At 38.2% G+C, this 24585-nt stretch overlaps 1 protein-coding gene across 13 annotated transcripts; it reads left to right on the top strand.

The window, feature by feature from the left end:
• Window positions 1–2286: 2286 nt before the first annotated feature.
• On the top strand, window positions 2287–24144 carry aifm1 (apoptosis inducing factor mitochondrion associated 1). Of its 13 annotated transcripts, none has more exons than XM_041801937.1 (22): window positions 2287–2540; window positions 5142–5272; window positions 5386–5503; window positions 5666–5689; window positions 6141–6284; window positions 7672–7752; window positions 10000–10080; window positions 10269–10343; window positions 10445–10516; window positions 10936–11057; window positions 11214–11344; window positions 13801–13891; window positions 14048–14132; window positions 14211–14287; window positions 14856–14964; window positions 15078–15185; window positions 15612–15700; window positions 15783–15923; window positions 17304–17446; window positions 23187–23311; window positions 23399–23589; window positions 23690–24144. In XM_041801937.1, the coding sequence occupies exons 1-22, from the start codon at window positions 2453–2455 to the stop codon at window positions 23759–23761; spliced, it is 2298 nt and encodes a 765-aa protein (XP_041657871.1). In that variant the 5' UTR covers window positions 2287–2452; the 3' UTR covers window positions 23762–24144. The 13 variants fall into 13 exon arrangements, with proteins under 13 accessions (XP_041657871.1, XP_041657869.1, XP_041657870.1 ...); XM_041801935.1 differs by having other exon boundaries at window positions 9997–10080; XM_041801936.1 differs by having other exon boundaries at window positions 7669–7752.
• Window positions 24145–24585: the final 441 nt, after the last annotated feature.

Here is a 24585-nt window from a genome sequence, read left to right as displayed (position 1 = left end):
TCAGCAAAACCACGATCCATTATAAATTTAAGCTGTCAAAGCAAAAAGTTTCTGTATTCATTTGTATCATAGTATATAGCAAGGGGGTCAAACCCAAGGCCCTGGGGCCAAATCCGGCCCTTGGTACAGTTATACCTGGCCCACCAGATCATATCATATTTTCATTATAACTGGCCACCTGGCTGGAGGTCTGCAGATTTCCTCCAGTTTAAAAATGTAAACTTAAACTTGATGATTTAAAATATCCTTGTTAAGTCATAAAAAATGAAAATATGTAAAAAGTTAAAATAATTAGATAAAAAGTCAGGAATGTGGGAAAATAAATATTTGTTTTCATTTCATATTCTTAATTCTGCATCTCAGAGTTATGAAGGAGTTATGGTTTTGACTTTTTTTACTTCATATTTTGACCTTTTATATCCTCAATTTTACATTTTTAAGTAATATTTTGACCTTTTAAACTCACAATTTTGATGTTTTTCTCATGTTTTGACCTTTTCAGCTCCTTACTTTGTCTTAAATCTCATAATGTAACCTTTTTCATCCCCAACTTTAAATTTTAAGTAACATATTGACCTTTAAAACTCAAAATGTAACTTTATTTTTACACGCTATAATGATTTAAACTGATGATTTTGGAATTAATCTCATATTTCAACCTTTAAAATTCATGTTTTCAACTTTCTAATATATTTGCCTTTTCAAAACATGATTTTGACTTTAAATGCCATGTTTTGACCTTTTGAGCTAATACGTTTCAAATTTTCTGTCAGATTTTGAGCCTTTAAATTTATCATTTTGACTTTTGTTCAATCTCAAAATCATTTGTTATCAGTGCTAAGGGTTTTTTTCCCCTATAATTCATTGCTGGTGAAAATGGGGTTGACAGTTTATGGTTAAATGTTGACCCTAGGTTGGCATACCTGGTATAAAACCTTCTTGAAAATGTAAGAATGGCAAAAATAGAAAGGCGGTGAAACTGTATTTGAAAAGTAGCATAAATGGGTTAAAAGTGGCAAATATATGTTTAAAGTGGCAAAAAGGGGTTAACAGAAGCAACAATATATAATTACATATATATATATATATATATATATATATATATATATATATATATATATATATATATATATATTAGAACAGGCTACAATACGCAGAAGATGGCAGAAATGGGGGGTGGGGTTTAAAGGCAGCAAGAATGGGTTAAAATTGACAAAATAATGTAGAAGTGGCAAAAATGGGTGGAACGAAGTGACTACAAGGGGTTCAAATGTGGCAAAAATTGATGTAACAGCAAAATTGGCAGATAAATTGCACAAAATTGAGTTAAAGTGGCATATGATACTCGAAGAAAATTGGTGGGAAAAGTGATTTAAAGGTGGCACAAATAAATAACTTCTACATCAGAAGAAGCAAATAATAGCTTGACACACTTTTAAGCTCCATAATGGACTGACTGTTAGCCTTGATGCTCGCACGAATGTCTCTGATCCAACAAGCTTGATCTCATCAGTACTGAGGAGAAACCATTCACTGGCTTTGTCAGAAGCCGAGCCAAATCTGTTGCTGCTACACATGTTTAACATTTAAAAACAACTATTTTAAGTCCACTTCATTGAAGGAGGCAAATGGACTTTCAATACTAAAACGATACAGCTCTCCCTCTCTCGGTCCTTTTTTCACTTTTAGAGCCACCAGAGGGCGACATGAAATGAAATGGTGTTAGGACCATTAAGAGGGATATTCTAGATTCATAAATCATGATTCATGACTCAGTGACTCAATTTTGCATTAACAGTCATTTGCTTTGATATCGTGTTAATATAAACTTTAACTTTAGTCTGTTACTTGCCTCGTCATTTGTATTGTACTGTTCAAACTAGCTTCTCAGCGTGGTATGTGCGATAAAGTAAACTCATGAGGGCAGTAGTCCAGCTCGGCTGCATTTAAACTGTGCAAGAGTCAAGAGCAAGACGCGGGTTACGACAGCTACCGAAGAGTCTAAAAGAAAAGAGTACAAAACACCTATTCGTATGCGTAACAGCTTGTAATATACACTGAAATTTGTAATGATTTGCTACCATGTTGCTTTTATGGTTTCAAAAATACACGTTACATCATTACACAAAAAAATAACATCAAAAATCGGTCCACAAAATTTTAACCAGACTCACCCTCAGCACTGTGACATATTTGACGACGCCATTGTTTTCCAGAGACGTTACCCTACGTGAGTTCCGGTGCAGTCCCATCTCCCGTGTTGAGAGAGCCTTTCCCATTACCCATAATCCTCCTCAAACTTATGACCTGTCTCTGGCCTTGGCGTGTAGCGCGGTGCTGCTAGTTGTCAGTGTGTGCTGGCTGTAGGACTTGTTTAACGTTAACTAGCTGGTGTTCACGTCCGACAAGTCGGCTAGTTAGCAGGGAACCGTTAGAGCGGAGCTGAGCCACAATGCTGAAATGTAGAACTGCATGGAAAAAGCTTGCACCTCTAGCTAGAGCTTCATCAACTGTGTGCCGGCAGAACGTGAGGCGAGCAGGTAAGTTAACTAGTTACGGTAACTTGCAGTCTCCTTGTTAGCTGGGTTGAAGTCAAACACGTATGGACTGTAGCATGACATGAATGTTGAAAGAATGCTAAATCAAACGAGCTAACTTCTGGTCGCTTTATTTGTATATTGACCTTCGTTTGATTGTAACAGCTAACGTTAACTGGGATAAACTGTTAACTATAGCCTAACATGCTGAAGTGTGTGACATTTCGGCAACTAGCCAACTCAAGACACATCGTACGTCCCTGGCTTTGTCTGACACGTTTCACAAACGAGACAAGAGTGAAGACGACTAAAGTCTAGTATCTGTCGCATATGTTGCTTCAGGTCTGTGCTGGTTTGCACTATGGTTACAAAGTGACAGGTGTCGCCTGTTAGAATTTACAATGCCCTAGATAATGGGGGTGCCAGCCTCTTTTGACTTAGAGAGGCTAAGCACAACGTTAAAAGTTATCCTGCATGCCTTTAAGTGTGGGTTAGAGTAATGAGTTATGAATGAAGGTAGCAATAAAGAGTTATTAAAAGAAAGCAGTCCATATGAGGGGTCGGTCGTAATGAGGATTAAAGCCTCCTAATCCAACTCAAATTGTGCTAATTAACCTAATTTCATTTGCAGCAGCAAAGTGTGGCAGTACCCTCAAGTCAAAGCTCAGTCTAAAAGGTTGAGTTGTTTTATTGGCTTGGATATGAGTGTAGTACTTTCATGCTGACAGTGGTATGGTCAACATCCACAGGCATATTGTGCAGTTTTATCATAAAAGTCAGAAGCATCTTTACCAGTTGTTCAACTTCATAGAGGGTGCTTAACTTGTTCAGTCCCTTATCGGCATATTTCACATTTCTCTCAAGCTGCCAGCTCTGTTATTATGAACAGACCCCCTTTGTGTTACAGTTCAGTATCCTGACTTGACATGTGATGTCACTGACATTAAACTTGCCAACATTTTCTTCACTTCTTGTCACCATGTGTTTTAAAGCTATCCACTCTTTGTGTTTTTCAAAGGTTGTTGGCACCTAAAAGCGCTGAAGCTTTTAAAATGATCAGTTCTTTACTTATGTTTTAAGAAAAAGCATAGAAAGAGACAAAGCACTGTCTAAATTGCATGAATAGATCATGAAAGATTTGGTACCAAGATAAACATATGGACTCGTGCAATCAAGGCTACCTGGAAAGGGGGACAAAGGGGAGAGCTTTCTGGGGCCCAGGCAAAGTGGGAGGCCATGGAGTTACAAAATCATCATGCAAAATCATGGTCCATAGTAGAGTTAAGCTGTGATAGTATGTTCTATTTTTAACCTGAGTAATCACAGCCACTATTATCAAAGAAACAAAAAGGAATTCTGTTTATTTATACTGTAGTCTTTTCAAAATAAAAGAGTTACCTTTTTTGGTAATGTTAAAAATGTGGATGGGCATAGAGCAAATCACTTAAAAAGTAACGTCACATTTCATAGCTAAGACATGCTGTGCACAAACATATAGACTGTCAAGTAAAATTGACAGGAAAAATTGTTACAAGGAGTTATAAAGTGGCAGGAAAAATGGGTAAAAAGGGGCAAAATTTTTTCTTTTGATGGGTGAAGACTTGCAAAATGTTGCTAAAATGGCCTAATGAAGTAGTGAAAAGGGGTAGAAAGTGTCCAGATGAAGTAATAAAATTTGGTTGAAAGGTTGCAAAAATTTGGAGGAAAAATGGGTAGATAGTGGCAAAAAAGTTAAAAGAAAAAAAAAAAGCACCAAAAAAGGGGTTAAAGAGTGGCAGAAATGGTGTAAAAGTAGCGAGAAGGGAGTAAAAAGTGTAAAATGGGGCAAAGTGGCAAAATGGGTTGAAAGAGACAAAAAGTCTCAAAAATGGGTTAAAAGTGGCAAATAGGGGCAAAAATGGCCAGATGAGGTAGTAAGCAAGGGTTAAAGGGCAACAAAAATGGGTTTAGAGTACTGAAAATGGCCAGATGAAGTGTTGAAAAGGAGTGATACATTGCAGAAAATTGATTAAGAGTGCCCAAATTAGTTAAAAGGGACAAAAAAAGGCAAAAAAGTATATTTCAAAAAACGGGTAATGATGGTCAAAAATGGTCGGATTGAGTAGCAAAAAGGTGGCATGGTGAAATGGGGTTAGATAGTGGCAAAAAATAAATAATTTCAGCATCAGAACCTAATAATAGCTTGACGCACATTTCAGCTCCAAAATGAAGTCACTGTTAGTGGGAGGTTAGCACCAGTGCTGCTGAGCCAGTACAAATGAATTGATGTTATTAATAAATCACAGCTGAGGATGGCCCAGTCACTGGGTTTTTCAGGGGCCCAGCCAATTCTGTGGGCAGGCCTGCGTGCAATTAAGATATTATGCTGGGTTTTGCCAATTCTGCTGATTACTAACAAGAAACTCTCCAGTAGTGGTTGTGTCATGCTTTGATTTTTGTTGCTTTGGTAACCGAAATGGTATCAATGTTGTTTGAGTTTTACTATAAAACCCTTCTGTGTTCAATACACGTATATACTGCAACAATGGTACATTTGGATATCATCATTGGTGCTGTTATTCAAACTGTTGATATGATTTGTGTGTTCTATGAAATTTTTTTCAGGTTTAAACCATGGCAGACTACCAGCACAAATACCTGTGGCTCATATGTCCACCGGGCCAGCAGGGGGAGGTCGAGAAAACCAGCTGTATGCCCTTCTGGTTGGAGCGGTTTGCCTGGGTGGTGGAATTTATGTGAGTAAGCTTCACACCTTTTCACCAACAGAACACGGACCGAACATAGCATCTGACTGGCAGAGTCATAGCTGTACTGTTTATGAGTATATTTTATGTTCTTGTTTTCACAGGCATACCGAACTATAAAGGGAGACCAAATAAGATACCAGGAGCGTATTGATGATATTTCAACAAGACATAAAGTCACCACAGAACAGCCAGACGAGCCCATCGAGGCAGAGCCGCCTGGTGAGCCAGTGTTAACAGCTGAATTAAGTGATCATAAAAAATTACAGTTTATTTAATTCTGTAACAAATCCAAACATGCTCATGTCAACAAAGAAACATACCTGTGCAAAACTTTAATTTCAAACCTCACTGTATTGATTGTTTTTGTTGTTGTTGTTTTAGCTGTGGAAGCCACTGAGCCAGAGGGTGAGTAATTTCTCTCTCATTGATGAGTAGTATTTTATCTTGCATTTATAGATCAAACTCCATCTCAGTTAATGATCTTATAGGTGGTAAAACACAAACACAGAGCTTGTGCAAATGTTAGAAACAGCTCAAGAAAACATGATCAGTACTGTGTTAACTGTTCCACTCACTGACAGAAAAAACTTTATTTATCAATCATAAATAGATGTTTTCAATGGAATAGTTTGCTTTGAATTAGCAGGCTCTGTTTTCTAAGTTTACGGTTCTGCTCGCTCTTTATTGCTTTGTAAACAGCTGAGGCTAAAACAAACTGAATATTTATCATCCTCAACTTTCTCACGGATAAATCATCCCAGTGTCACATAACACAAAATAATTGTCTGCTATTGTAAGTCTAATGAATGAATAAATCAAAAGCTTCCGTCTGATCATCTTTTAATTTCTCTTCCAGCTGCTCCTGAGCCAGAACCTACACCAGAACCTGTGGCAGAGCCTTCATCAGAACCACAAGCAGAACCCACGCCAGAGGAGCCGAGCTCCCCGGCCCCTGAAGCCGAAGCAGAAGCCCCAAGTGAAACGACTGAATCAGCCCCAGGTTGTTTGCTTTCTTTTATACATCCCTACATGCATGCATAACATCTGTTTAAACAGCATGTTTGAAACCTTAAGTTATTGAAGAAAAGATTACTAACTTTGAAGCTGCGTGAATGAAAAACCTTCTCTATTATACTCACCCTTAGCTATAAAACAGATTAAAGTAAACCTGATGGCAAGCATGGCGACACCAACTGGTAAAATTGGGTTATTGCAAGAAAAGACTGGAAAATGCATCTGTTTTTTTTTTTTTAATTTTCTCTCACATTTTCAGAACTTTATCTTAAAAGAGTTACAGATAAAGTTCAAGATAATGTTGACAAGCTTTAAATCTCTGTAAATTAAACTCTTGTCTTTATATGTAAGTGTTTACAGGGCTTGTCAAGCACTTTTTGATACCAGTGCAGCAGTGATAATGAAAACTACACATCTTTAGTCATATTTTTAACCCAAAAGCTGCTGCAAACAAAACAGACAACACTCAGAAAAATGCATGCTGGAGTTTAGCTGCATTTATTGTTTTAAGAAAAGGTAAAAATTCCCAATATTTGGTGCCTATGGCTTGTATTTTAATTGCCATGATGTTGAAGCAGATTTTGATATGGTTTTATTTTTACTAGATTCCGATTGAAGTTGGATTTTTTGGTGTTGTGTCAGCAATATTAATTTCATCCAGCAGCTGAGAAGATAACTGCATGAGCAGTAACTTTCCTTGTTGTTGCATGTTTTTCATTTTTCCTTCGCCGTCTTGTGTTTCGTCAAATACATTTTTTGTCAAAGGTGTGATTGTTCATGTTTTCTGTTGGGTTTCATTCACTCCCCATCCTCTAACCTTGTAAATCAACCCCCTTGCAGTTCCAGTGGACACTCACATACTTTCCCCAGTTCTGAAATATTTTAGTCGAAATATTTCTCTGTTTGTGAACAGTCATTTCAGTCTTCAGTATGTTTGATCCTGTTTGATCTGTTGTCATATTTGTGTTGTAATCGGAGCCCACTCCTTGGACCTCTTTCTGTGAATATGTCATTTTGTAAAACTTTGTCCTGTGGTGCAATCAGGAGAGTTTTTTTGTTTAACTTTCAATGTAATTTTACAACTGGAAGCTGCCTGTAAGTGTAACTTTACTTTACAACTGTACTTTTTTTTTTAAATTTCTTTACATCGGGCATAATTTAAAATCTTTGAATTAATCATATGTCCTGATATTTTAAGCTAATACAAAGTGAACTACAATTCATGCAGCTTCCAATTATTGTCATGTTAGTGTGCATGCTCTTCTAAAGTTTCCAATGTAAAACTGAGGAAATGCATGGATCCTGGTGTCCTTTACTTAAGTAATCTCATAAAGGATTGTAATCCTAACCCATGCTGTGAATTACCCCAGTAGCAGAAGAAGCAGTGGTAGAAGCACCTCCAGAAGAGGCAGCAGAGGTAGCAGAGCCACCTGCTGCACCTGTAGTAGAGGAGGGTAAGATGTGAAAAGAAAAGACTCTTTGATCAGATCAGTGGACTCATTCTTTTGGAAGTATTGGACCTACTGTATGGTTTAGGTGCTCTTACACTTCTGCTTTTTCATTTTTCTCTCCTGCAATCTCTTAATTTGTATCATAAAATAATTATGAAGTTCATGATAACAAAACCAAGATTTATACTTAGTGTCTGGATATTAAACTTTTTTTTTGTCTTAATATGTAAGTGTTTAAAAGGCTTGTCAAAATATTAGATACTTTTCGATACCAAAGCTCAACTCTGCTTTATTTGTGTAACACCTTTCATACATAAAAACTTTCAGCCAAAGTGCTTAACAAAGATCAGACAGACTGCAACAAAACCGAAGTATAAAAGAGCAATAAGACATTAAAACGAGGTAAAAAATAAAAGAAATGAAAACAATGTAGTACAAACAGTAGAATCATAAATCAAAAAAAAAAAAAGCAATAGAAAAGGTTAATAATTTTAAACAGGGCAGTAAAATGACCAAATGTTAAAGCCAGATGAGAGAAATGTCTTTACTTTTCTTTAAAAACACCAATAGGGCTCGCCGTTTTAATGTCTTGGGGAGTAAATTCCATAGTTTTTGGCATAAAAACAAGCTGGTATTATAAAGCTCTTACCCCGGTGCTTGTGAAACATGAGTAACATTTAAAAGGGAAGCGTTCAAGGACCTACGTGGTCTTGAGGGAACATGAAATGAAAGAAGGTCTGTGATATGTGGAGGAGAGAGACCGTGTAAAGCTTTAAAAGCAGTTAAAAGAAAAATCAATTCTGAAAGAAACAGGGAGCCAGTGAAAGGTTTTTAAAAGTGGGTTAGTGTGTTCTACTCTCTTTTTTTCTGGCTAAAATTCTTGCTTCAGGCATTCTGAACAAGCTGGAGTTTTTATTGACCTTTTTTGAAGTCCAGTAAAAAGAGTTACAAGAATTTGAATGGTTCATAAAATTGTGAAATTAAATTCACAGCAATTTAAACGTCATTACTTTGATAGTCAGTGATAATGAAAACTTCACATCTTCAGTTGTATTTTTAACCCAAAAGCTGCTGCAAACAAAACAGAGAACACTAATAAAAAAGTGTGCAGGAGTTCAGCTGCAATTTTTTGTTTCAAGGAAAGGTAGAAATTCCCAATATTTAGTGCCTATGATTTGTATTATTGTCACCACTATACCAAAGCAAGTATTGATCTAGTACTGATTTTTACTTGTTTCCTATTGAAGTTAAGGTTTTTGGTGTTGTGTCAATAATATTAATTTTATCCAGCAGCTGAAAAGATAACTGCATGAGTTGTAATTTTTTCTTTGTCTTGCCTGTGTTTTTTTATTTGTCCTTCCCCGTCTTGTGTTCTGGTACACATCTCATGGTTCATATTGTTTTCTGTTGTGTTTTATTCACTCTCCTTCCATTAACCTTGAAAATTAACCCCCTTACAGTTTCAGTGGAACCTCACATACTCTCCCCAGTTCTAAAATATTTGAGTCTAAATATTTTTGCCCCTGTGAAACACTCAGTCTTCAGTATGTTTGATCTTGTTGTGGTGTTTGTGTTGCAAACGGAGCCCCCTCCTCTGAGTTCTTTCCTTGAAGATGTCACACTTTGTGAAACTTTGTCCTTGGGTACAATCTGAAGGATTTTTTGTTTAAGTGTCAATATAATTGAACAACTGGAAGCTGCCTTTAAGTAAGTTACTTTTTCACTTTTACATATTTTTTAGGGATGCACAATATTGGATTTTTACCTGTATTTACAAAATAATTTTAGCTGATGTTGATATTAAAATGAAGTTCAGACCTCCAACTTCAGTCCTGAAGACACAATTTAAAGTTTGAGGGTGAACAAATAATGGCCAATATTTACATCTGAAATGGGCAGATATTTCCAGTCAGAAAATATTGGTTGTAAATATCAGCAGAATTTTTCATATCTGCCAAATCTGATACTGTACATTGTATTGTGCATCCCTAATACTTTTATTTCTTTTGTAAGGCAGAATTTAGAAATATCTCAAAAAATCAGTGGTCTTATAATCATACCGTCTGTTTCGATTTTTCTTAAGTTATGCAAAGTATGCACAACCTCTGCAGCTTCCAGTTGTTGTCATGAGGGTGTGCATGCTCTGCTGAAGTGTAAAACTGAAGAAATGCATGGATCCTGGTGCTCTTTCTCTTCAGTAATCTCATAAAGGATTGTAATCCTAACCCATGCTGTGAATTACCCCAGTAGCAGAAGAAGCAGTGGTAGAAGCACCTCCAGAAGAGGCAGCAGAGGTAGCAGAAACGCCTGCTGCACCTGTAGTAGAGGAGGGTAAGATGTGAAAAGAAAAGACTCTTTGATCAGATCAGTGGACTCATTCTGTTGGACGTATTGGACCTTTTGTTACAGTTTAACTGGTACTACACATCGGTTTTTTCACCTGACCTGATTCTGTGGAGTAGATAAAGATAGTCAATAACTCCAGAGGTCCTTATGTAACTCTGCCACTGTACTACTAGAACCCTTGCCCCCACCTGAGCCGTCCCCAGCTGAACCTACAGAGCTGCCGCCCTCTGAACCCGTAGTGGAGAGTGGTAAGAGCTCAGTCAAAACTGTGAATATAGGCAGGGTTGTACATTTTCCATGTTAGGGTTTGTTTTGTCTTAACTGCTTCATGCTCCGGTTACACTAACAGAACCTCCAGCAGAAGCAGAAAGCCCCACAGCAGAGCCCCCCGAGCCTCAGCCTGAAGTGGTGGCAGAGAGTGGTAAGACCAAAGTCCAGCCTCGGTTGGAGCGGGAAAGCGGGCAAATACAACACAGATACTCCCTCTTATTTGATAATGTTAATGTTAAACATAATCACCTTTTTTCCTTTTTATAATTTTAACCCTTTTTTCCTTGTTACAGCTTTTTACCCTGCCTGTTCCTGTTTTTTATTCACATTGTTTGGGTTCTTGTAATGATAAAGGTTAATCTCACTCACATTAAAATTAATGTTCTTTTCCCCAGTCATTCCTTTCAGGTGTATTTCTGTACTTTATATTGAACAAGTCAGAATGTGCATCCAACATCATGGACTAATTGTTGTCTTTGTCCTGCTTGTGCTCTTTGCCTTTCTTTCTCCTCTTCTTTTCCTCTCTCTTTCCACCTTTCTTCTGCTTGCTGTTGCTGTCTTAAACTCCAGTAGAAGAGATCACACCTGCCGCTTCCAAGATCCCCTCACACGCCCCCTACCTTCTTATTGGTGGAGGAACAGCCTCCTTTGCTGCTGCCCGCTCCATTCGAGCCAGAGATCCAGGTGCCAAGGTCAGCTAGTCCTCTGTTTTCAAAATAAAAGCTTAGCTTTGAATTCAGGCCATTATCATTGTAGAGTCACATGTTTCGGGTTTTATTTTTCTGGTGTACTGTATCTCGTAAAATGATATGAGAATGATTTTACTTTTTTTAAAATTCTGATTCCAGGTACTGATTGTGACTGATGAGCCAGACCTTCCATACATGAGGCCACCTCTTTCTAAGGAGCTTTGGTTCTCTGATGACCCTAGTGTGACAGAAACACTGAGATTCAAACAGTGGAATGGAAAGGAAAGAAGGTGTGTTTTCTTGAAGTTGTTGTTTTGTGTGTTGTTTGTTTTCAACTGTATATGCAGAAAGACATCTTTTTGTCTAACTGTCACACTAAGCCAAAAAAGCATGTATCGGCATGTCTGTAATTTGCTGAGCAAAATTTCCAGGGCAAATAACCGACCATATTTCAGAACACAGGCCATACAAATCTGGTACGAATCAGCATCTCTGTAACTTAGAGTGGTAGTTATGTTTTTTACGGTCCGTGCAAAATAAAGGAGGCTATGTAGGAGACTGTTAACAAAGTTTTGACACATACAAGTTATAATCGATGCTTCTCTTCAGTTAATTTCGTCTTATGTGTAAAAAAGGCTTTATTTTACTTAACTTACTTAAACTCTGCTGTCCAAAAGTGTGTGCACGATCTGCTGCTCTCTTCATTTGCACAGCACTTCCTGCAGTTTCTCTTTGGCTAGTATTATTTAGCCGCTCACTTCATGCATTACACAATGAAGGACTTGAAATGTGTCGTTCAACATACGGTGGTTTGGCTCCAACAGCTGATCTGTGCGAGGAGAGTTGATGTGCTCATGTAACGATCCCAAATTTATAGAGCACAGAATAACATCAACTGCATAAAAACTGTTAAAAGCAACAGGAGAGGCTCATATTTAACATTAGATGTCTCTCTTTGTCATATATCAATAGGAGGGATGCTAAACTTTTCAGTACCCTTATGTTTTCCCTCAGAAATGTCAGTACATTTCAGTGCATTACAGACTTGACTTATCGTAATGTACTGCAACCAAACACTGATGTCAGGTCACAAATGATCAGAGGTCCATAGGTTATACTAGTCTAATTTCCTTCTGTAGTCCCCAGCAGGTTGATAGTATGCATACGAAAGTGTACATCAAGCATGTAAATTATGAAAATTTAAAAAAAAGAAACTTAAAAATCAGACAACATATAGAGACCAAGCAATATCATTGAAATATTGTACAAAGACTTGCATATAGCAATATGACTATGCTTAATATTGAGCAGGAATAAAGTGGCCATTGCAGTCTGAGTGCATAAAGCAGATGGTAAAGTACTGAAGTCTTAATACAGATTAAATGTATTAAAAGACATAGAAGTTCTGTTAATGCAGTAGAACTGAAATACATTTAACCTTGGATGTCCTCAGTTCAAGTTTACCAACCTGCAATTCAGACAATAATAAGGTGACAAACTGTTAAGGAAGTCACAAGCTGAATTAATTAATCAATTAATTAATTTGTGTTGAATAGAAATGAACATAGACACAGAGCATGCCTTAGGTGGACCTAATCCTGAATCTACACAGAAGCCTATACACATACCCTGATTTGCCCCTCCTTGTGCTACATTGGTAACCAAAAACTCATTAATCTATCTCAAAGGTGGGTTTTACTCTCCATCTGATTCAATTCAATTTTATTTATATAGCACATTTCATACAAATGTAAACTCAGTGTGGTTTACAGAGGATAAAAACAGACACAAAACAAACACAAGCAACAACAAAGATACACTATTGATTCAAGAAAAACTGAATTTTTGCAACAATCTGTACATTTTGCATATACTAATGTTGGGATCTCCTAAAAGGAGCATATTGAAATCCATAGACAAGTTAAACACAAAGCTAACCCAACAACCAAAGGCTTGCGAGAAAAGCAGTGTTTTAAGGCCACTTTTGAAGAAACTAAGTGTTTCAGCAGATCTCAGGTCAGCAGGCAGTTTGCAAAATCTGATGGTCTTCAACAAAATCTGATGGTCCTCAACAAAATCTGATGGTCTTTAACATCTTCTCTCGGCTAAATAAGTGGTCTTTGCATCAGTTAGTGTTGTTCTGTGATTTCTGTTTGCTTACGTTAGAAAATTATAGTTTCTGTTGTCTTCTGTTCATGTTGGCCACTTACCTCCTGTTCATTAACAGTGTTTACTAAGCTCTATAACAAATGAACACCCCCTTTTTGATATTTACAAAAGAACACTGTAGAAGAACTAAAACGGAGCTTGTTTGTTTATGTTTACTAAACGATATGTCATATTTTCCAATAAATCAGGACAAATGTAGGCCATTAGTTACCATCAGTCACTAGAACATACCAGGACTTTGCTAAGTAATGGACTATTTTATTTTGTAAAAATTACGTTTGTACTACAAATATAGTAAAATTTGTTAATTTGGTCTACAAACTTTGTAGATGGATTATGGGAAAGGAATATGGGGATGCTCCGTGTACAGTTGTGTTTACATTTTAGTTGTATGCTGACTATTCTACACATGATGAAAACGAATGCAAAAAAGACATTTCACCATTACCTTTGCAGAAAAATGTCCCTGTTGAACTGCTTATTAATACAAATTCACGATTAAACAGAATATCTCTGATCATTGTGAACTCACTGAGACAAATGAAAAAAACTGTATCCCTATATTTGTATATTTTAGTATCTACTTCCAGCCGGCCTCATTCTACATTAAACCAGAAGAATTGGAAAGTGCAGAAAATGGGGGTGTGGCTGTTCTCACTGGCAAGAAGGTTTGTTTTTATTTAAAAATCAAACAACGATGTGCAAACTTTTCATTCCCAGACAGTACATGATCATATTTTCAATATTTCATAGCAGACTGAAGAATTAAAATTTTTATATTAATGATCGATTTGACTGCAAAGAACTGTTTTAATCTCTTCAAGGTGGTACACATGGACGTGAGAGGCAACAAAGTAAAACTTGACGATGACTCTGAAATTTCATACAACAAGTGTTTGATCGCTACAGGTGAGGCAGCCTTCAGATGCATTTATCACAGAGTGATCCGTAAACCTAGCCGAAGCTAATCCAAGCTCGTCTCTTCAGGTGGCGTGCCAAGAAACCTGCAGGTCATCGAGAGAGCAGGAGAGGAAGTGATGAAGAGGACCACTTTGTTCCGTAAGGTCAGTGTTTAGCCACAAGATGGCGATATCTTTATTCCAGTCTGGGAGTACATGCTGGTAGTAACAAGCTTTGAGAAAAGTGTTTTTAATTATTTGGGTGGGAATGGTGAAGAAACATTAGGTGTAAAAGTTACACGGAAAAGGTAAATGATCAAAAATATTCCAAAAATGTAGACAGAACCAGTCTGGAATTAGTTGGTAAGAGAAAAATGAATATTTGTCATGAAATAAAATAACTAAACATTGCATCTATAGTTGTATGAAAAACTGCATCAAATGGATACAAAGCTTTAGAAAAACAAACAGTGCTTCAGTCATATTTATTTCTACCAATGTATTTGTGTGAGTAAGACAGTTGCAGGAGTTTTCCTACAATTTTGGTAATTAAAACCAAAATATAACTAATATTGTGAGTTCGTTTTTTGTTGCTAAGGTATTCAAACAGATACCATAATTGTTTAGTAATTTTCCAGTAAAATTTCAAAGTTTACAACCTTGTTTTGTGATACTCTGATCATTTATATCATTTAAGGGTATATAATGGTATTATTGCCGTTTTTCCTTACAGATCGATGATTTTAAATCTTTAGACAAGGTGTCGAGGAACATTCAGTCCATCACCATCATTGGAGGTGGCTTCTTGGGCAGTGAGCTGGCCTGTGCCCTTGGCAGAAGATGTAAGTTAATTTGGCAAGATGAGAAAATGGTAGTCTATTAAAAATACAGATGTTAGAAGGATTACTCTTTCCCACTGTGGCTCTATCACATTTTTTAAATCTCATTTTATCAGCCAATGAGTCTGGCCTGGAGGTCATTCAGATGTACCCTGAGAAGGGCAACATGGGAAAAGTGCTACCTGAGTATTTGAGCAACTGGACAACAGAAAAAGTCAAAAGAGGTTTGTGTCTGTTCTCTTAAGACATACAGACATGTGCATAAGTTTTAGGCATGCAGGGTGCGGGGATTCATCAGCCAGGCAGCTGATGTGCCACAAAGTCAAGCTCAACCACATCTCTTTTGTCTAGGCCTTTGCTACTCTGGTAATGTACTCAGAGACTACTGGCGGTTTTCGCGCCCATGTGACACCCACAGCATAACCAGGGGCTTGTGGTAACCCTACTACCTGCCTAGGTAGTACCCTTGGTATTTCTTAAGGCTCATTTATGCTCTAGGCGCGCATGAAAAGTAGATCTTAAAAGTAGAAGTGAGCCCAAACATGCCTAGAAGTTCTGCACAGTACTGTTACTTCTGAAAAAGTTTCCCCAAGACAGACTCTCTCTCCACTTGTTCTTTTTAAACAAATATTCTACCTCTTTATTTTTAGAGGGTGTGAAAATAATCTCAGAAGCTCTTGTGAAATCTGTCACCTGCAAAGATGACAAGTTGGAAATCCGCCTGAAGGACGGCCGAGTGGTAGGTTCCAGGTTTTGACACGGGCTCAGTGGGAATTAGAGAATAATTGATCAGTTACTGATTGTTACGTTTCCCCTCACAGGTCAAAACGGATCACATAGTTGCAGCTGTTGGCCTGGAGCCCAATGTTGACCTTGCCAAGTCAGCAGGTCTGGAGGTGGACTCGGACTTTGGTGGCTTTCGGGTCAATGCAGAGCTGCAAGCTAGATCCAATATTTGGGTGGTAAGTTAATGTTTAAAAGCTAGAAATAACAGCCTTAAATAATGTATTGGTAGAAAAACACATCATTCATCTTATAGTCAGTAGGTTAGTAAGAGAGTCATCCTTGTTGTACTATGATGAGTTTTTCACCATGTGGTCAAGTTTGGTTCAGTACAGTTTAGCACAGTTTGGTACAGTTAACTCTGATTTTGCTTGCATAACCATAACCAGTGTCCTCATTCGGGGCATTTTTGGCTTTCTTGTTTTTATTGGTGCAGAAAAAAAACATGTCAAGAAAAAAGTGACACTATTAAGTGACAGAGGGACATAAACAATAAGACAATGACACACTACAGTAACATGGGTGATGTTGATTTATTTTCATTTTTTAATGTATTTATTTTTTATTTTTTGGGTTGGGGAGATATTGGATGAGCAATGGGGGACAAATAATTGAGAATGAAATAATCACAGCAACATTTAATGATAATGAATTGAGAGGAAAATAAAACAACAAAGATTGAATAATAGAAAATGTTAAGAAAATAAATATAATACTTAATAATGATCATACCTAGCAGTATTAATAATTCTAAAAAATACTCTCTAAATGTACTTAAATTATGGGTGGCAGTGATGGCAAATGTAGGGTCTGTGCACGCTAACTAAGCAGAGTTTGTGTGCCCACTGGTTGCATGTCCAACACTTCTCCCATATCTTCCCTGAGTGGCTGTGAAACACAGTACACGTCTCGTTACAACCCTAAGAAATTGTGACAACCAACCCCAACTGGAATTTCTTGCTAGCATCAAGGCTAACAACTGTTTAACAAGTTAGATAGCCAACAACTAAATCTGCAGTAAAATGTGAATAGATTTTCGTCATCCAACACTAGACCAAAATTATAAAAGTTGAAATTACTAAAATGTGACTAAAACTAAAAGCCATTTTGTTTCAAGATTATGTCTAAAATTTAAAGTAGTCACAGCGAACACCGGGTCAAACATGTTTTTAAAATTTCAAGGGCAGCCTATCTCCTTTTTTAAATATCAACCCTTTATTTACAGGAACTGTTTTTATCACCCACTTTTATAATGAGAGTTGGTAACAAAGCCAAATTTAAATGTTGAGTAAAAATATAAATCAAAAGCATATGGTTTATTTAGTGGGTTTCCCTCTTATATGTAGCTTGTATGTATATTTAGCAGCTTTTTCTCCTATATGGTTCATAAACAAACATCATATACCTTTTTAGCCCTGATCTTGTATTACAGCACCCTCCTCAGGCAAACTGAAGTTATGATCGAGAAACCGTGTACCTCCAGACATGTGATGCATTTTGTAATGCATGTAAGTGATTTTAAATCTCATGCATGCCGTGCATCCTCTGTTTCTGTGCAGGCAGGAGATGCTGCGTGTTTCTATGACATCCGACTGGGCCGCAGACGAGTGGAGCACCATGATCACGCTGTCGTGAGCGGAAGACTTGCAGGAGAGAACATGACTGGAGCCAACAAACCGTACTGGCATCAGTCTATGTTCTGGTGAGTGTCCCAGTGCTGACTATTTCCTACTACTGGTGCTGAATCAGTGTTTTCATGATTCATAATTTTAATCCGTTTTGCAAATCAAAGCAGTGATTTCAAGCAAAGAAATTGACTTTAATTGGAAATGATATGAAACTCATGAGCAGGCGAGATTCAGCCTGAAATGATAGAGAACAGGTCCATGTTGATTGAATACATTTAAATGCGTGGGCATCGGGGCAGGATGTAGCAATGTGCACATGACTCAGATTTAATCCTTTTGGAAGCCACATGAACATGCATGATTGCCTTGAATTCTTGAATACCATTAAGTTGTGAAATATTTAAAATGCCTTTAGAGGACATTAGGTTGGAGTTCCCAGCAGAGGGCTGCCTTACTCGCACTGACTTTTCTCACTGGTCATAACTGCACTGACTGTTAAAAACCTTACTAATATGAGCACAGAGGGGCTGTAGTAGATATTAAGGGGGCTGCCAAAAATTAAAACCACAGTGAGGAGTGTGGCCCACTTTACAAACATGCATGGAGCCAGTGGGTCCTTGCAGCAGCTGGTGTAATGTGACACACTGCTGACAACATGGGTTCACTGAGGTCCAAAAAAACACAGTGGGTCAGTCAGAGTATCACGGCTTCACATGATGAACAACTGTAACCTAGCTGCAGATTCTGGCTGTTGTGATGCCTTGTGGATATCACATATCAGTTACTCTTTATCAGTCAGCAGCAGCGATCAGTTAAATTTTCAGTTTAGGTCATTAAATCTATTATGTTTTTATTTGTGTCAAACTGTTATTGCCATACTTAAAGCTACTTTATGCACTGTCATTGATGCACTGTTTTTTGATAATTAGTGATCTCAAACTGAATGAAAGCACCCCGAAAATGTTGCTGACTTTTGATAATCAATCATATAACTCACTTTGAGTCCTGTCTCTGGAAATTGTTATTTATAGCACTTTCAGTCTGCTTTCAATAAATTTTCATTTGACACTGATCCAGTGGAAGCGAAGACAAGCATTTAAATACAGAAACAGAAATAATCAGTACTCTTTTGATGGCTTTGTTTGCATTTGAAGATTAAATAGAGGCATGACCTGTTTCTATCCTTGTTTTTTTAATAAAAGATAAATTCTCATCTGTGTTTGTTTGAGCTTCCAAAAAAAGTTTAGTTTAAAAAGACTTGGTTAAAACCTGGTACATGGCTGACCACAGCTTTCTGGGAAGGCTGTTGAAATGCCAGACAGGGGAGAGGCGTAGCTCTGCCTACTCCCCTGAACAGGGTATCCACAGTGCTATAGACGAGCATGGCGTCAGCGGAGGTCCACTGTGCTCCATGAACTGCCACTAGGTGTCGCTACTCCTCTGCTGACACAACTCTGTACGGCTCTGAAAATATAGTCACGCACTTATTCACTCAGGCAGTCACATACAGACCCATGTTTAATCACTTAAGCCCCTTTCACATATGCACTACACTCCTGAAAATTTCCTCAGATTTTCTTGGTGACCTGTATCTGCAAATCCTAATGGATGAACTTTTCACTTTGGCTTTATTCAACCTTTTCCTGCCAGCGTAGCAGTGAAATTTCCACATAAAGTCAGGGTATCTGATCTATAAACACAGCAGGAATGAGTGGGCCGGTCATGCTTATACCATGTAACTGGTGTGAAACCGGTATGATCTCTCTGCATTTAAAGAAGCTTTTCCAGTATTTTGTTGGTACTGCTCATACATCCAATTACATGTAGCATTAACTTAAAGATAAAAACTGTCATCATAGCTTCAGACTATTGCTATGTCTACCATCTTGGCTAAGAATTAAACCATTTTTCCATCGTCCCTTTTTAGTCATTTCTATCTTCTGAGATCTTCTCTAGAGATGCAGGGTATTATCTGCATGATATCTGTATCAGCAGATATGACCATTTCTAACATTATTTATAGCCAATACCATATAAATCTTAAATAGGCCTTAAGTATCGGCAAATGTGCAACTGTACCATCAGGTTGAGGGCACAACATGTTCAAGGAGGCCCACCGTGAGCTCTAAACATTTTGAATGAAGCCCCAAACATAAAACGATCTCCAGAATGTCTACTTCTGTCAGCTAAGCCTGACTCAACCACTCGTTTCAAAGGAGACACCTGATGTTCTTTACAATAAAAAGAAATGTGTATATTGGAATTGGCTAAAATGAGTTTGGAAATATCTGCAAAAATCCAATGTCCTGCATCACTGATCTTTTCTCCCATATCTGGGGGCAAAACCCTCCCACTGTGAGGGGTGTATGTGGAATGGTAATACGTTGCGGCAGGCTGTCCTGAATTTTTTTTTCTTTTTTCTAATTAAACAGAAGTAGATTTCTGTAGGATCTAAATATTTTGAATGGCTACTGCTTTCACAACAAATTGATGGTTCTTCCTGCTAACTTTTTATGTAAACTCTTTATGTAAACATCATGTAACCCATATCCTATTGGTTTATTTTAACTTAAGTTTCTTTCATATCACACAGCCGGAAGACATCACCAGAAGCTGGCTGATAACACAATAAGTGGTTCTCCGTAACATAGCTGATGTTGTTTCTAGTGTGGATGTCTTTCAAACCAAAAGCAGAAGAACCACAGGTCTGGCTGGTTTCTCCCTGATGCAACATTTAGTGTGTTGGCTCTCTGGGCAGAATGACCACAGCATGTCATCTGTCAATGTCTGGCAGAGATTTTTACTTCAGGTCATCATCCAGCTTGAAACTCATCAGGATGCATCGGGGGAGTTGTCACTGAAATTACAGCTGAATTTTTTACAAGGGTCAACTCAGCACAGCGTGTTTATTTTTGTGTGGTGTGTTGGAGCTGTATGAGCGTTTGATACAGATTTGGCACTAAAGTTTAAAATCTTGAAGTTGTCAAACTTGGCGCCGGAGGAAAAAAGAATTACACGCTACAACAAAGTTGTGTAGATACATCTTGTACTTTTACAAGGACATGATATTGGGGTCCCAGTCTCAGTTGCGTCTTGTGTGTGTGAAAAATAATACAGCCATGACTCCGAAGACAATACTCAAGCATTCATTCATCGACATTGCTGCTACCCCGCCTCCTCTCTGGCTCCACTATCTAACTGTGATCCCATCTCACCCCAGTGATACCTCAGTTACTTCCTCTGGTACAGAGGTGGGATGTCTAGCATAACGGCTCGGTAGCATTCATATTGAAGGCAAGACGTTAAGGGGAGCTTAATGTTACACCATGAACCGGTATTATGAAAGGAAAACCGACTGAATCACACCAAATTACACTGTCTAGCTAAAATATGTTTAGTTCTATAATTATTTGGAAAGTGGTACAGTATTTAGCATTTTACTGTTTGACCAGTGCCCAGTATGATCTCTGAGGAGACATCAATGCAAGGGAAGGAAACCAAAAGTAGGCTGAAAAAGCTGAATAAATCTATAAGAGAGATGGCAAAAATTAAGGAGTTGCAAAATCAACAAATTTGTTCATTGTTATAAAAAATAATGAGCTGGCAGGCCTGGAAATATTAAGAGGCATGGGAGACCATGGAAAACGACTAAAGTGGATGATTACAGAATCCTTTCCTTGGTCAAGAAAAATGCTGGAGGCGTTCAGCATATTCTTCTCGGCAATCAAGAGACGCCTTCATGAGTGTAAATGCTGAGGCTTTACAGCAAACCATTGGTAGCATTCAAGAACAGAATGGAAAATGACCATAACACTCACGTCTTCATCATGCGTAAGGTGCAACACATGGATAAAAGAGCAGTTGGGAGCCACAGACTGATTTAACTCTTGTTTATGGCTTGGTAATACTCATTTCAAAGTAATATTTTCAGAACATACTTACACATCATTTATTTTAAATCAAACAGAAGTTAAATTGTTTTCTGATCTCTGGAAAGTTTGTGTGTCATAAAAACCACAGCATGAGCACTTCTGTCAGCTCACAGTGGGTTAGTCTTTACACTATTAACGCTGCGCTGTTACCAACCTCGCCATTAGATGCTTAATGCAGTAAGCCCACCCCCTCCACAGCAAGGTGCATCCACTTTATTGTGGAGCTTTAAAACAGCACCACACTGTTTGGCTGTGCAGAGACAAACCCAGATTCTAACATATTTACGCATCACCTGCAACTCCAACTGACGAAAAACGGAAAATTAAACCGTGATTTCTATCAGCAACATGTGACACATCTCCTGTTATCTTGTTTAATTTGAGCACAGAGGTTCTTTATCATTAATCAGGGCTTTGTTTGGCTAGTGTGGAGCAGGTGTATCATCTCACCTCATTTGTGCCAGATATGTTTCCTTGTGGGCGTGTTTCAACAAAGTCCAATAGTTTTCTTGCTCCATCACTTACTCTTGTGAAAAATTTACTCACATTCTGGCATTGATGTGTTTTTGTTGTAAAAGAAAAGTATAAATCTTCTTTTCTAAGTCATGTGTTTAGTCCTTTTTTGGTTTAACACTTGCTATCTCATTATAATATTTGATGTTCCAGGACCCACAGGGTTTTTTTGTCTGCCTTCTCCCACCTGCAGCAATGCCAAAACAGCCCGCTCCTGCAAGTTAATGTGTTTGGTCCAGCAGGACCCATGAGATCCTACTCACAATGCCACCCCCTACTCCGAGGCTGCCAAAATTAGATTTGCACATATTGACTTAAACCATGATAAAACAGTTATTAAGTAGTTTATACAAAAGTCTTTGTGTAAAGGCCAGCTCAGACTACCAGACTACCCAGCTGCAACATCACAGCTCATCATCAAAACTCGGGCCCGATTTTAAGCGTTGGGAACGACTAACGGTCCTTTAGTGTGACATAACGGCACGTCCAAGACGCCCCACGACCACGATTCAACTAGACTAGCATGTCAGAATTTTTTGCACATCGTCGTCTAGTTTGACACCCTGACCTGACGTCATCGACGTGAATCATAACGTCTAACAACAGGAGAACATTTGCTCATTATCTTTGCATCATCATTTACAAGACTTACCACTTTAATCCCCTTTAATTCCCTAAAACTAATGTGTACATTTTATTTTTTTATTTACGTTATTACATGCATACCTAAAGTTCTATCTGAAGAAGAGCCAGTCCATATTGTCCTCCTTTTGATACCTCCATAACTTTTATCCATAATCCAGTCTTTAGTTGTTTCTTCTTTTCTTTTTTTTTTTTTTTTTTTTTTGAGCAAAATACTGACAGTCACACAGAGCGCTTCTGTTGTAGAGTGATTGACACTCTTTGGCCCGCCCCCCGACAACCTATGAGTTCGCACTCAGTGGTGATGTCAGCTTACGCTGAGTTGTCCGACTCACTCTTGTAGTGTGGCCAGGCTGTTGGGCAAGACAGGACAAGATTTTGGTCGCATAGTCTGACATGGTGCTGTCGTGAACAACCAAAGAAACCGTGTAGTCTGAGCCGGCCTTAAGAGAGAAAAAAAAAAACGCATAGGCATTAGGGTTTAATCAATGAAACTGTTGAAATTGAGGTTGATTTTTGACAGCAGTGCATTGCACTTTCAATTCAAGTGGATCTTTGGTGGAGGTTGTTGAGCTTTTCTTAGAGATGCATGGGGGGCCCAAAGAAAAATGGTTGGGAAACACTGGTCTACAATATTCATAATTTTAGTACATCGCTAAGACATCACATTTGAAGATAAAACAAATAAGTAAAGATTTTAACATGTTTTCCAATGCCTTTCTTACAGGAGTGACCTGGGACCAGATGTTGGCTATGAAGCGATTGGCATCGTTGACAGCAGCTTGCCAACAGTGGGAGTTTTTGCCAAGGCCACAGCCAAGGACACACCTAAAGCTGCTACAGAGAAGTCAGGTAGGAGGAGGCACTATTGGGTCAAAATCCGTCTTTAGCCTAGATATAAATGATGATGGCAAACCCTTCTTGTAAAACGTCTTGCAGGGACAGGGATCCGCTCAGAGAGCGAAACAGAGGACACAGCCGTCAGCCCTGTGGCCTCTTCAACACCAGCTCCAGCAGAGGAACAGCACAAAGACGACTACGGAAAAGGAGTCATCTTCTACTTGAGGGACAAAGTGGTTGTGGGCATTATCCTGTGGAACGTATTCAACCGAATGCCTATTGCAAGAAAGGTACACGCTGTCACTCTGGAAACATGCTTTGTGTCTGAAGAAAGTTTAAAGTCAGGATTTGGTTGTGAACTGTGTGTCTTATTTTTTTTTTTTTTTTTAGATAATCAAAGATGGAGAGGAACATGCAGATCTGAATGAAGTGGCCAAGCTTTTCAACATCCACGAGGATTAAGACGAAGGCTGACACTCACTACAGGAGGGGAGTTACGCTTCATGATGAGACTGAACTCTGACAGCTGTTTCCATGCACTTACAGACAAATCTGATCAAACAAACAAACCAGAGAATTTATGTAAATTATTTCATGTTGCTGGAATATTTTTGTTTTTGACATTTGCATCTGTTGCATCTGTTTTGTTTGTTTTTCATTTCTCTCATCCTGCCTCTTCTTCCACCAACTATGCTTTTTTTTTTAAACCGTGGTCAAGATGCGATTGTTTGTCTGCTTCTCCCACCAGGCTGAAAAATGTTGAGCATGGATCATTGTTTCCCATGGTGTGATCAGAGCAGCTTGTCGTGAGAAAAAGCTGCAATAAAAGCTATTTTTAAATCAGAGTCTTCCATTATTTTTTGCTGCTTGATAATAGCCCAGATCAGCTGACTTCATTGTGAGATGTGATAGTTGTTAATGTGTGTGGGTGAGATCATGTGTCCTGAAGCATTTTAATCGATGTGTAATGCTTGACAAATTAACCTGGGTCACACATGCGAGCTATGCAGATTAAATCCTTTAATTTAAGAGAGGTGATGCTGGAGGTGTGACCTCAGCTAAATGCAGCCATTTTTAGTTCAAACAGGAACAGGCAGGGCTGGGTAAAAAAAAAAAAAGTCTCACTTAAATTTTACAGTGTGTCAAAGTGCGATCTAATTAAGTAGAGTCAATGTACGCTCCAACAAAAACATTAAAATGAAGCTTGGCCTACTTATCTTGTCCGGAGGTGAAAATGCTCCATCATGCAGAAACATTGTGTGTTTTCTACTCTGGGCTTCTTGTTA

This window comes from Cheilinus undulatus, linkage group 12, assembly GCF_018320785.1.
Source record: "Cheilinus undulatus linkage group 12, ASM1832078v1, whole genome shotgun sequence".
Lineage (NCBI taxonomy): Eukaryota > Metazoa > Chordata > Actinopteri > Labriformes > Labridae > Cheilinus > Cheilinus undulatus.
Note: the sequence above shows the minus strand (reverse complement) of the source record. Positions and strands in the feature narration are given on the sequence as shown.